The sequence below is a fragment of the Anneissia japonica genome, unplaced genomic scaffold, assembly GCF_011630105.1.
Source record: "Anneissia japonica isolate Jap-2015-1 unplaced genomic scaffold, ASM1163010v1 scaffold287834_len5846547_cov211, whole genome shotgun sequence".
NCBI lineage: Eukaryota > Metazoa > Echinodermata > Crinoidea > Comatulida > Comatulidae > Anneissia > Anneissia japonica.
The window spans coordinates 649,720-663,244 of record NW_022704992.1 but is presented as its reverse complement, the minus strand read 5'-3'; the positions used below and the strand labels follow the sequence as shown (position 1 = coordinate 663,244).

The window sequence follows — 13,525 nt, the reverse complement described above, 5'->3', positions numbered from 1 at the left end:
ATTCTTACTTGGCTATTCTATCACTTATAATAATATAATAACCATTTCAATCAAGGTTATTATTTATTATTATTAAGCATTATATTATACTGACTATATTTTTCATAAAAAAGAATCACCTGTTGTAGATTAAGGAGGTCATTTATTTCATGTTTCAAGAATAAACAACTCTTACTTGGCTATTCTATCACTTTAGATTATCCCTTGATTGATAGAGAATACTGAAGTTATACTTTGTGAAGGCGTAATTAATATCAAACAAAAAACTACTGTTCTAAGTAAATTTTCAATACAAAGTAGAAATTTTAGGCAAATCATATAGAACCAAAAAAAAAAAATGATGAGAGAAATTTTATATTATTCGAGTGATTTATTTATGGGGTTTTTGTTTAATGATGTTTTTTGAATGATTTATTTATTATGGGGGTTTTTGAGTTTCCTAAAGAATTTATTTTGATGAACTGGTAAAAGTGTGGGATATTTATTAACATCTGTTTTATAGAAATATGAAAGATAAATGCTTGTTTTTTCGTCCTGTTCTGTTGGAAGGTTCTATTACTAGAGCAGTATGTCTGATGCAATGTAAAATTCTAGGCCATGGAGGGCATATCGGGGAGCTACATTTGGGACCTCAGATGTTTGTACACAAAAGAAAACTATACTAGAAGGGCTGAAGACCTAAAGCTTGCATACCACACCAAATATAAATCTACCAAAATTGTCACTTAGGTTTCCCAGCACAACATTTTAACAGGGTGTTCAGTTTCTCCCCAAGAGTTCTGTGCTCAAGGATTTTCAAGTTCACCTTACCCCTATCTGAGACACCCTAGCCCTATCTGTGGCCCTGATTCTATAAAACATTATAATAGTATATTTATGTTTATGTTGTTATTAGATGATATATTTAAATAACTGATGTATCCATACCCTGCTTCAACCAAAATGTGCTTATGCTTGTAAGTACTGTACTTAAATAAAATAAATGAATTTGAATATGTATGTAGACTGTTATTTGTGTTAGATTCATTAGGTTGTTGAGAATGTAACAAATGTGTATAAATGTGCCTTATTGATTTATTGATTGATTGATCGATCCAATGAACAATATAACCAATATACCTAGTAGATATACTAATGACAATAATATAAAATTGACAGTTAATTATTATTGTATTGTATTTATTGTAAAACACACAGAATGAGGCATACTATCCATTTATGACTAACAATGACATTATTGCACTGTTTTCAGAGGACTGTTACAACTAGTGGTGACACCAGCGGGAGGCAGGGTGCGCATTTTTTCCCAGTCAGACAGGCTTGGACCCCCCTGACTCCGACGCACAACTAGGTAGTCGGATCAAAAATGAAAAAAAAAAAATTTGTGTATCTAAATAAGCTTATTTTGACTACCATCCCTAATATTGTGTTCTAAAGGCACATTTTGGACCATATTAATCCATTAAAAACTCTCCCTGTGAACCTTACAAGGGAGTTGTTATTCTGGGCCATCAACCAAGGCTTCGTCGGCCCCTTTGCTTAGACCACTCTGTCAGACATGTTGGACCACTCTGTCAGGCATGTTGGACCGCTTGTCGGCAAATTTCTGGTGCCACCACTGGTTACAACTTCAACCTTATTAAGGTGTTCATAATCAATTTTGGAATGTGAAAAATAACAGTTTAATTAGATTACAAAACAAACCCTTGAAGTTGAGAAATGTAAAATTTGTTTTAAAAAATCAATGAAATTCATGTTCATTATTGCTATAATAATTCCTAAAATAATCAGAATTCATCTATGAAACAATAATTACATCATTTATAACTCATCATGAGCTTTGCCTATGTACTCTAATCTGGAAATTAAGAAATCTTTGTTGACATCTAGAATGTGAAGAACAACAGTTTAATTAGATTACAAAACAAACCCTTGAAGTTGAAAAATGTGAAATTTGTTTTAAAAAATCAATGAAATTCTATGTTCATTATTGCTGTAATACTGTAATTACTAAAAATAATCAGAATCAATCTAAATGAAACAATAATTACATTATTTATAACTCATCATAATCAATGAAATTCTATGTTCATTATTGCTGTAATAATTACTAAAAATAATCAGAATCAATCTAAATGAAACAGTAATTACATCATTTATAACTCGTCATGAGCTTTGCCTATGTACTCCAATCTGGAAATTAGGAAATCTTTGTTGACATCTAGATATGAAAATATTGTCTTAACAGCATCATTTAAACTTAAGTGTGGTCCCAACTCATCAGATCCTTGTTGGATATAGTATTCTACCATCTATGAAGAAGAAATTTGAAAAAAGTAAATAAGTATGATTATAAGTATGAGGCTGACTGAGTCAACATCACAAAATCTGACAACCACAGCTCTGTCCAGAATTTCAAATTTTCCTTGACAAAAAAAAACTGTTGTATGGCCACGATAAATGCTCGAAAAAGTGCTGCTCTTGAATATGCCCCACTCTCGAATAAGCACCGCACCAAACCTGATTTTTTTTAGCTAAGTGCAGCTCTCGAATAAGTGCTTCAGCGCTAAATCGAGGGTATATACTACCCTGTCTGTAATGGAACACTTCGAGAATGAAAATGAATAAATAACACAATGTGATGTCATAATGACCATATTGAGGTAGGTCACATGACAGGGCTTTATGGTGAGAATCTATTAGTATTCAATAAATACACTATTTTTTGCATTGTTTTGATGAACAACAAGAAGAGGCTGATTGTCTTAGTGGAGGAAAAAAAAAATAACTAAAAATGATATAAAATAAAACATAAAAGCAAATTACTTCATTCACTGTGATTTGGTCATCATCATTACTGTCCATTAGGTGAAATTTCTTTAATCTTGGGGCTTCATCTCGAATTTCTAGAAGCTCAAAATGGTAAACTGCTGTCATATCCTTGAATGGAAGCATTGTCCCTGCTGGAAATATAATGTCAGTGGCATAATTATATTCAGGCAATGAAATTTTCATACTGTTCAAAAAAAAAATTTATTTATTATGCTTTGAGAGACAGCTTAAAGTAAAAGTGTTTAGAATCATGGAACAACAAATTGCTATCACATACCACTGTTTGACTGACTCTCGTCCACTTTCTGGAGTGGACCAGGAGGAATAGTGACCTCCCTCTTCTCTCCAATACACATGTCCTCTAGCCCCTTTTCCCAGCCTAGCATTACAAGATGTTGGCCTAAACGCACTTGTTTTGGATGACCACTTTCAAGACTGCAAGAAAGTTATGGAATTGGTATATTTTGTACATGTACAATTACATATTCCTTAGAGTCTAGAAAAAAATGCTATGAAAATTGTGCTGTTTGAATATTTATGCAAATATTTTATAGAGTTATTTTATGTAAAATTTTAACACTTTAAAACCTCTCGTTCATGAGCATGCAAAAAACTTTGTGTTGTCGAAGCTGAGGTGGGTGTGGCCCATTTGTCGGGGAACAATGCACCACATGTCTGAGAAATGCTGACACTACAGCAGGTGCATTATAGATGAGAGAGAACACAAATTGTAAAGAATTAAAAATGCACTCTCTTTTGAGAATAGATTTTTTTTCATACTCTGCTTAGTGGTTAAAGATGTACTGTGCCTTGAAAATGACCAAAATCATAAAAAAATAATTTTTAAATTAACTTGCTCATTTTGGAGTAACATACAAATTATTAACTTGAGCATAGAAATTATTTGATTAAAAAATGTGTTTTTAACTGATATTAATTATAATAAAGATAATAAAACACTTCCAGTTTCTACCATTTTTTGCTGTAAAATGGTGTTTTTTATGGGTAAGCATTTTTTAAATACACTAATTTCTATGCTCAAGTTGATAATTTTTATGTTACTTCAAAATGGGCAAGTAAATTTCAAAAATTATTTTTATGATTTTTTTTTGTTGTCTTTTTTGCAAGGGACAGTACACCTTTAAGGGTCCTAATTTCAATTCCTGTTTCAATTCAAGTCAAATTGTATCACAATTTTTTTCATTATAATGGGGTTAGTTTATGTAGAGCATTGTGTGTGTGTGTGTCATTCTATCGGTTATTGAAGATGAGATCAGGAAGGTATAAAATTAAGCTCCCGCCTGATGAAGTAAACAAAAAAAATAATAAATTAAAAATAAATAGAGATATTAAAACTCCTTAACACAATTAATCAAATTACTTTTTAATCGACACAGAGTTTATGAAACAATGAAACTTACGAAGAATCAAATTGCTTTCCATCTTCCAGGTTGATTCCAATGTAATGTAAAACTAGAAGGTCTCCTTTCTTGCTCCTAAATTCACAGTCTGCTGGGCGATAGAGAATCTCAATGCTAATTTCATTCTCAATACTTACAACTGAGGGAAAAGCTAGTAAGAGAAGAAGTGTGAAATGTTGAAGAAAAATATATAAAATTGCCATCGTTGCTATTAGATTGTGAAGAATACAGACAATGATGACGTGTGCACTTAGTAAACAGATGTACTAAATAAAACTTTTTATAGTCATGATTGTTTACAAAAAAAATGGTTTTACTGACCCTTGAACTAACCACTTATTATACTGCCCTCATTGGCGTCACAGTTCGTCACACCCGCTAACAACCGAGAGGCAGAGCGAGAGAGCGACGAGACGGACTTTAGCCGATCAGCCCACCCGGCCTATGCAAGCAGTCGGTGCAAAGATTGGTCGGTGAGTCGTCACACCACGACCTATCCTAGGCCTACCCGATGAGGATCATGAATTGAGAAAAAAGGTGCGATATGTTGCGTGATTTGTCCATAATAGAAAGGTAAATAAGTAAAGTAGGCCAAGCCTAGCTAGGTAGTGGGCTACACTAGAGATAGAGGAGACTAGGCTAGGCTAGAATAGAGAAGGCGGAAATAACACATGGCCTAGGCTAGGTTAGGCAGGCCTCTACCGGCCTAGGCCTACTACTACTACTACCACAAACCAGTGTACCACGTCACATTTCCGTGGTGCTGAAGATCCAGGCTATCCAGAGGAAGATTCATGAAGTGTGACTAGCTAGACTAGGCCTAGTAGGCCTTGGCCTAAATGAAATTGTAGCTCCTACCTACTACTACTAGCCTATACTAGGCTGTTTCTGTTGGTAAATTAATGTAGGCTCTATTCTGTTGCTTTCTAAGCCTAGTCCAGCAATAAGCCAAAACGTTAATAAGTCAAAATGACAATGACCAAAATGGTAATAAACCAAAAAACGTCAGCACTTTTATACCAAGAACAGCAAGTCAAAATGGCAGTAAACCAAAAAGGCCATGTGAAAGTTTTCTTTAAGAAGTAAAACTTTTTTCAAATGTGGTCCTTCATAAAACCAATTATAAACATGAAAATGTACAAAGAGTAATAAATACGGAAAAAAAAAAAAATAAGATAACATAAATGAGGTAATAAAGTTTAAAAAAATGCGAAAAAAACAATAATAATAATAACAATAATAATAATGATAAAAATAATAATAATAGGCCTAATGCACTTGTCAATTGTAGTTCCCCCCTCCCCCATCACATGTTCATTAAAATACTTACCCTTTATGGCCTTTTTTGAAAAAACAATCCATTCATTTTCTCTTGCTTTACCTTCAGTGGCATTTTCCGCGATCTCCGACTACAAATTTTCTTACACTTACTTACTTGTTTCCCAAAAGAGTCTTCTACAGTCTGATCCTCCTGGGTATAGAGGCCAAGCAAAACGATGCTTATAGGCCCCTCGAAAAAACAGTATATTTAAAATTTAACATAGGGCGCAAATCCACTGTCCAATCAAACAAAAATTTGATTGGACAGTGTAAAACAGTTTAACAACAACCTATGTTAGATTGAGTTATCAGAGGTGACGATGGGTAAGAGTTCTTTGATTTTAGCAATACAGTACTACAAGTGTGGCAAGATCAAACATATAAATTATCATCATCAGTGTCACATCGGATTTTAAAATAAACAGGCATTAGACAATTGCTAGGATTTGAGTAAATCTAAATGTAAAAGAAGTTTTGAGTAAATGTAAATATATCTAGGCCTAGCCATGTATCGCTCTATAAGGACAAACCACACAATCTCTGCAGCAGGGTAGCCTATTTTTTTTTCACAGCCTAAAACGTAGGCCGTGAAAAAAAATGGCATGCCCCTAGGGTCCGGGGCATGCCCATCCTATTTTATTGAATGAGAGTGTTACTTAAAATTTCACTCTGCAGGGCCCCATAAATTGGATATATTCCAGGGATCCTAATTTTGGACATAATACCTACACGGACAATTTTATCATTGTACGATACTGTATTTTGCTATGCCATGTGGTTACCAGCGCCCACTCTTTGTCTATGAGATTAGAAATTAAGAGGTGTACAGATGAAATTATGCATGACGTCACCATAAGAAGCCACACCCCCTTGGTTGAAGTGTTTGTACTTAGCAACTACCAATCCCACTTTAAGTAGAGTAGATGATGAATATTAGCGAGAGAGCTACAAATTATACATATATTTTTTTATTATAAGCAATATTACACTTATGCATGAGATTTTGGAGCTTAAGCATGAGATCATGAGCTTTGTAAATTTATTCTGGAATGGATTCTACAATGTATGCATATCGTGTTTAGCTGATTTGAATTGACCCCTGTGCTCTTGTACTGAGCCTATACCGTTGAGTTGTGCGTAGAATACTTATATATAAGCTAAGCTGAGTTACATAATGCCTTTACCAATATCCTAATTGCTGTAATAATAGACTTTCCCAAATAATGCTAGTCATCATTAGAAACCTCATATCCTGTTGTTAAGGCATGTGAATCTAACTACAGCATATCCTTCCTTTACAGGTTGTAACTAAAGTGGAGTGAGAAAGCTACCAGATCATATTGTAATCAGGCACAATCATCTTTCACTGTGTTCTTCCATAAGAAATACAAAGATGGCTTCCTATGTTATTCCCATTGGTTCAGATGAGGATGCGTTCCATGAAGAAACACAGCATTTGGTGCTAAAGATGCTAGGGTTGGTGCCATTGGAATTTTATGAAGGTGAATTTGATGAAGGTGAAAGGGACAGTACTGCACGTTTACAATTGTCTTCACAAAGTGTGGACTCTCAGGTATCTCTGGAGCATGTCATGTCATCTTGCAGTGTAGATTCTGATCTGGAAGTTGATCATGCCCCAGCAGTGTCAATGCCATCTAGAATTGTTTCTTATTCTGCAACTTGTAAGTCCTTTTACATGGTTATCTTTAAACATGACAATTATCATTTAATTATATTTATTTATTTGTTTACTCATTTTCTGTACTTGTGTATTTAATTTGTATGCATATTATGAATATCGCTCAATTGATTACCAAAACATTTAAATGTTTCTTGTTTGGCTCTCAGCTCACCCCATGGTATCACCTTGGCACTCCTTTGGTCATTAAATTATTCGTTTGTGCCGAATATAATAAATAAATAGGAATTTATTAAATTTTTTATTTTAAACTAAAAGCTTAAATATATAAAATATTAAATTTGTTTGAATTTTATTTTCAAATCTTTTAGATAATCACAGAAATGTGTATATAATAATAATAATAATATGTCGTTCTTATATAGCGCTTCATGCCTTAATACAAGGCCTCTAAACACTTACTGTAACATATCAATAATGATATAAGGCATTTGTTATTCAGAAACATTAACTTAATATGGTAATTATTTTATGCTTTGAACTCTCTCCCTGAAAGTTCAGTGCAGTCAACCCACTTAAAAATTACTCCTAGGTCAAAAGACATACACTGTCTATCAACGTTGTGATGAGCCTACAGTTAGTTCTTTGGCTCACAACCTTTTAATGGCAGCCCATTTCCCTGTTACTGGGCCACATTGTTTTACTTTTTGGTATTAAATTGGTAGCATTCCACTCTATTATGAAATCGCTAGTGTACTTACTAGTGACGGTATTGATTTCCCGCGTAGCAATTTCACAATGGTGATGACACCGAGCTCTGGACTTGAAGTGCCGTCCTTTCTCCAGGGGATTACCCGGGTCGGCCGTTCAGTGCGCATGTCCGCAGATATGCCGGTTTGCGCAGATGAGCTAACCCAGGGAATCTGGGGTCATTGCAGTGTGACCTCCAGGGGGTCGTCACTACAACTCCTTCCATCTTCCATCAAATTTAAGCACTGTCTGTCTCCTTCCTCACTAAAATATGTTGTCTTGATAATGTTTTATTTAATATTGTTTTTTCATCGTAGGCTCTGCTATGACGATGTCTAGAGTTGAACTCACCAAAGATGAACTTAAGTTTGAAGCAGCTGCAAAACAACTGGACAAGATGGCTGAAATGTTTTCAGCTAAGTTCGAAGACGAATTCAAAATGATAGAAGAAAATTTCTACCAAAATGGTAGTTACTCATCATTCAGTTCGTTCATGGGGAAAATTATACCGGCAGGCAACCCTGTGTGGTACAAGGTACAGTAATTTTACTCATGATTAATACCATGAGTATTGTTCTGAATTTTATTTCTTTTAAAATATTGAAAGAAGGTTCGTATTGGAATGGGGAGAAAAATAAAATTGCTTTCAAATTTAAGTTTGGGAGTGCCATTTCCAGCCATCTAGAGGTATCATAGACATAAAATTTCATACCTCAGCCCCAACCCGAGGGACTTTATTAGTCTGGTTGCTCCCTTTGTAAAATTCTCCCCCTTGGCCTTGTATTTGACTTCCTTCATCTGCCACTGATACCACAACCCCATCATCAGCCTCTCTTCAAACCTCTCTTTAAGCCTTACAGTATGATGAATTGTTGTAGGTCTGTGCTAATGCTTACAAAGTGCATATGATTGCTAAGCATTGACAATTAGGAATAATTTTAATTATTCAAATATTAAAAATGTATTCATAAATTACTTTTTAGCCACTTCCTTATTTTATGTGTATTTTTCATCAGTGGAAAAATTCTTTTTGATGCATTTTTCTTATAGATATCCATGCTGTTTGGCATCTCTCGTTACTTACTGAAGAAGGATAAGAAGCATTCGTCTGGCATATCTTCTTACACAGTGAATTACATCGAAGACAATTTTGCAGATTATATCATTGAAAATGGAGGATGGGTAAGAGATAATATTTTTGTTCCGGAATTTATTATGTTTTTATCCTTTGATATTTTTTTTTGTATTCAGAATAAAGAAATTTAAAAAAAAATAAATGATCATTATCATCTCAATCATCATCCTAAGGTACTGCTTTCTTATGTCTATTGTTTAATATTGGCAGAGGTAGCCCTTTGGCATTTCATTTTGTTTATTTTGTGAAACAGAACAATAACAATTGTAACAGACCCAAGATCACAGTTGGGATAAACAAACAGCAAACTGAAATAATGTATAAAGTTTCTCCGCTGGTTTATGGTAAAATACATGAAAAAATCTATGTTCTATAAAAGTTAAAAAGGAACAAATACATTAAAATGGACATCAATGGATAAACAAAGTAAATGAATGAAATACATTGTGTAGGTAAGTGACAGAAATGGCTGATAATACATGCTAATCAACATTAAGAAAACAGAACCTACCATTACCAAAAATCTTCTTTTTCTTCACTTAAAGCAAAACCTATGTGTCTGTACTGTCACATATGTATTGAACTGTTACATTGTAACCACTTGTTGTTTAACATGATTTCAAATGCCTTAATTGCATCTACGAATTCTTGATAATGTCTAGCTTTCACATCCAATTATAATTGTGCTAAAACAGTTTTCCCTTTCTCAATTTCTTTTGAAAATTTGCAATCAATTCAAGTATACACAACATTTAAATTTTGTAAAATTTGATATTCAATATTCTAGGATTCAGTTGCAAGTGTCAGTTTAAAAGAAATGAAAGAAGGAGAATTATTTCATGAAAAATCACCACTTGAAGGCTGTCCGTCTCCTCAAAATGTCAAGAATGAGACGGTAACTGATGGGAAGCCATCTTCTGATCCAGAGACAGACAAGGGATTGCAAACAGAAGATGCCAAGCAAGATAAAGGAGCTGGCGATTCCAAATCAGCAATGGAATCCAGCTTCTTTGATTTCAACCCATTCACAGTCACTGCAACAGCTGCAGCAGCAGTTGCAGTGGCTTATGCTGTTATAAAGACATAAGCTTAGTTTAAGGTTAACCATTTATTTTTATGTTAATGGTTTATATATTACAGTTTAAGATTGAAAGGAATAACAACATGTATGTTTTTATATAACGTTCTACACAACTAAGTCTCAGTGATTTTCCATATTATTATTTCCCCATTCATAGGAACGATCGGGGAAATTTCATAGTTTGCTGCATAAAATATATCAGTGCATTTTGCACTAGAACCTTCTCAGGTACCCACTTATACTCTTGGGTGGAGAGAAGCAATGCAGCTAAAGTGTCTTGCTCTTGTGAAATGCACAGCAAGGGATTGAAACCCCGGACCTCAAGGTTAGGAAACCAAAGATTAATTATTTAAATACCCACCTACCTTTAACATAATACTGAAATAACAATTTTGGTTTTTGTCTCGTTTTAATTTTGTATCTTCTAAATATGTGTCTGACCAAGAGATTGCCAATTTGTTGTGGGCCTGTAGCCCATGTTGTTGTCTTGACAACATGCTTCTTGCCAATGATTAAACAAATTCAATTTCTAGGTAAATGTTTATGACAAATTAATATTATTACCTATGTATTTGAATGTTAGCTCATGACTGCATGATTCTCATAAAAATTAGGGGAGAATCCAGAAATACAAGGAAATTCAATTTCATTTTCCCCAATTTTTTGTCTAATTTTCAAAAAATTATGGAGGGGTTGTTGTGTCAGTGGCATGACTTCCCTTCCTCGACCCTTCTCCCACATTTTCCTTTGAAAATGGATCAAGGCTTGGAGTAATGACCTCCTAAATTATTGCAATAGCTTCAGTCTTGTGTCAATGTTTGCTTGACACAATAATAATGTTTGATCCCGAAATGCTATTCATTTTAAAATGTACTTAATTCATTTTACTGTTTTTATTAATAGAATATAGAAGTACTGTACTGTATTTTAGACTGTGGTGTATTTTGCTTGCCATTTCATTCAACAGTATCTTATTTCCCACCAATAGCATATTAATATTATATAGGAGTATATTTAGCATAGAAACATTACTGCAAGTTATTGATACACAGTTAGGTAACCAGATATAATACATACCAAAGTTGTGGAACAATTTAATTAGAAAAGTTTATACTGTATAACTATGATGTGTATACTCAAAAGTTACTGTTTGTATATGCATAGACATTTTTTATTCATTTTATATATTTTGTTTTCAAATTTTACTATAATAATGAATTCAACTAAATAGATTTATACATATACCTGTAGGTGTAGAGGTCTCCATCATAAATATTTATAAATATATTAAAATATTTAAACAAAATCATCAGATGATAAAAATTATGCTTATTACAGGTGCTAATTAATGTGGAAAATTATAGATTATTAATAGGAGTTGGGTCAGATACTACCTTCTCCTAATTGACAGGCAACAGATGCTACTCTTTCTTAATTTTAATGTTGAAAATGCCAATTTTCTTGCTGGAATACTGTATTTGTAGGCCCTTCTGTGTGAACCCTTCTGCTTTAAGGCATGCCCACCATAAGATTTTTATCTTCTTGGGATCAATCCTCGTTTCATAGATTATTTACATTATTATTTTAAATCATATTGTATTGTGAAAATGAAAAAAAAAATTGTTGATGAAGGATGCGGCATTTGTGATTTTATATCAGGGGTGGTGCCCAACAGAGGGTCCTAAGTCCCTGAAGAGAGATCTAAAGTCACTGGCTGGGGGTGCACACCTACCTCAGCCCCACTGATGTTGGAACAGATTTTAAGAATCTCAGGATGTAATGATGCAATTTTAAGGAAAAATATCCTCCACCGTAATGTTTACATTGAAAACGAGTTTTGTTGACTACAGTATATATAAATTAGAACGTACTGTATGTCACTTGTATTTCAAAATACTACTTAGAATATAGTCACTGGAAATATTTGTCATGAACATTTTTTCTTTCTTTCATTTATTTCTGTTTTACTTTTAAAAGGAACCAATATTATGGTGGATTATTAATTAGTATAATATGTGTGAATTATGTAATATGTTGAGAATTATTAATATGGTATTAAATTTGGTGTTTAGGAAAGTTAGATAAGGTGCATTAAAATGTTGTATTATTGGTATTTGGTCTATATCATCTAATGAAAAAGATTTATTTGATGTTATGGGCCAATCCTAGTGTAGCTTGTATTCTGGTGTTCATAATAAGTTTACCTATTTATAACTTGGAGGATGTATAAATTGCAGTTTGTTTAATAACCATTTAATGTCATTGTCAACAAATAGTGTATTGATTGTTAATAATAAGTTTACCTATTTATTACTCAGAGGATGTATTAATTGCAGTTTGTTTACTTACCATTTAATGCCATTGTCTTAGTATATTGATAGCTTTGGAACATTGCTGAATATTTTTTTTTTTAATTTTTGGGACTTCTGGCTTTTTTGAGGCATAATGAATAAATAAATTGAAAAAATGATACTGATTTCAATATTTCTATAAAGGATTTTTTATAATGCATATATTTTTTACAGTACAAATTATCAAAAATGTGTATATAATTCAAGAACATAATATTATAAAAAAAATTGTATGAACTAACAATAAATTGTAATATGAAACACATTTTGCAGCTTCAATTTTTCTTTTTGGTTAATCCAGTTAAACCGACTTGACATGTTTCACTACTTCTTGGCAAGAGACATTGTAAAATGTGAAGCTTGAACCTTCGAATGACAGTTCGGTTGATGATAGCACCACGTATTTTCATATTTCTTATAATATTTTAGGAGCTTTTCCCACAATCCCCCTCTCGGCCTCTGCCGCTGGACCCCCAAATTTCAAAAAGTCAACTACAAAACCTATTGTTTCACTAAAATCATTCCTAATTATTGCGAAATTCCATAGTACTGTATGTACTGCATTTTATTTTCCTTCTTACCGTTGATTTTGAATAATGAGCTACAAAATCTGTTGAAATTATCAGCTCCAGTGATTACAGATTGATCCATGTTATCTTTTAATAGGCCTATGGATGTAAATGAACAAGAAGTTACATCTCAATAGTGGCGATTCCCCTTGCGCTCCCCCTCCCCCTGAAATTATAAAAGAAATGGAGAAGAAAGAAAAATTAAAACTTGATTTTTTGTTATTAGTTATTTGATATTGTATTTCTAGTGCCCTTTTCTTCAGATTATGAAGCGCTTTTTTTTCCCTTTTGATTGGGTCAACCAGGGGCAGATCCAGTAGGGGAACACGGGGGGAACGTTCCCCCGTTTTTCCACTAAGTTTTAAAATTTTCAATGCCAATCAACATTATGTGCTACTCACCTTTTCTGAAATTGTGTGCTACCCTC

The 13,525-nt window shown here is 33.4% G+C and overlaps 2 protein-coding genes across 4 annotated transcripts; one reads left to right on the top strand and one right to left on the bottom strand.

The window, feature by feature from the left end:
• Window positions 1-382: 382 nt before the first annotated feature.
• On the bottom strand, window positions 383-4,579 carry LOC117105014 (FK506-binding protein 2-like). 2 transcript variants are annotated; one of them, XM_033245998.1, is made up of 4 exons: window positions 4,254-4,579; window positions 3,110-3,267; window positions 2,827-2,960; window positions 383-2,312 (listed from the first exon to the last, which is right to left on the bottom strand). In XM_033245998.1, exons 1-4 carry the CDS (start codon window positions 4,454-4,456, stop codon window positions 2,157-2,159), a joined length of 651 nt encoding a protein of 216 aa, XP_033101889.1. In that variant the 5' UTR covers window positions 4,457-4,579; the 3' UTR covers window positions 383-2,156. The 2 variants fall into 2 exon arrangements, with proteins under 2 accessions (XP_033101889.1, XP_033101888.1); XM_033245997.1 differs by having other exon boundaries at window positions 2,827-2,963; window positions 4,254-4,575.
• Window positions 4,580-4,635: 56 nt separating this feature from the next.
• LOC117105013 lies at window positions 4,636-12,798 on the top strand. Of its 2 annotated transcripts, none has more exons than XM_033245995.1 (5): window positions 4,636-4,790; window positions 6,875-7,255; window positions 8,280-8,497; window positions 9,013-9,144; window positions 9,885-12,798. In XM_033245995.1, exons 2-5 carry the CDS (start codon window positions 6,967-6,969, stop codon window positions 10,182-10,184), a joined length of 939 nt encoding a protein of 312 aa, XP_033101886.1. In that variant the 5' UTR covers window positions 4,636-4,790; window positions 6,875-6,966; the 3' UTR covers window positions 10,185-12,798. The 2 variants fall into 2 exon arrangements, with proteins under 2 accessions (XP_033101886.1, XP_033101885.1); XM_033245994.1 differs by having other exon boundaries at window positions 4,644-4,826.
• The last annotated feature ends 727 nt before the right edge of the window (window positions 12,799-13,525 follow it).

Excerpts from the sequence above, each read along its gene's own strand:
- LOC117105013 (XM_033245995.1), top strand. The coding sequence starts at position 6,967 with ATGGCTTCCTATGTTATTCCCATTGGTTCAGATGAGGATGCGTTCCAT. Across the intron at positions 7,256-8,279 it reads TGTTTCTTATTCTGCAACTT|GCTCTGCTATGACGATGTCT; the intron begins GTAAGTCCTTTT and ends TTTTCATCGTAG. Across the intron at positions 8,498-9,012 it reads GCAACCCTGTGTGGTACAAG|ATATCCATGCTGTTTGGCAT; the intron begins GTACAGTAATTT and ends TTTTTCTTATAG.
- LOC117105014 (XM_033245997.1), bottom strand. The coding sequence starts at position 4,456 with ATGGCAATTTTATATATTTTTCTTCAACATTTCACACTTCTTCTCTTA. Across the intron at positions 2,964-3,109 it reads CGAGAGTCAGTCAAACAGTG|CAGGGACAATGCTTCCATTC; the intron begins GTATGTGATAGC and ends TTATATTTCCAG. Across the intron at positions 2,313-2,826 it reads ACCAAATCACAGTGAATGAA|ATGGTAGAATACTATATCCA; the intron begins GTAATTTGCTTT and ends TCTTCTTCATAG.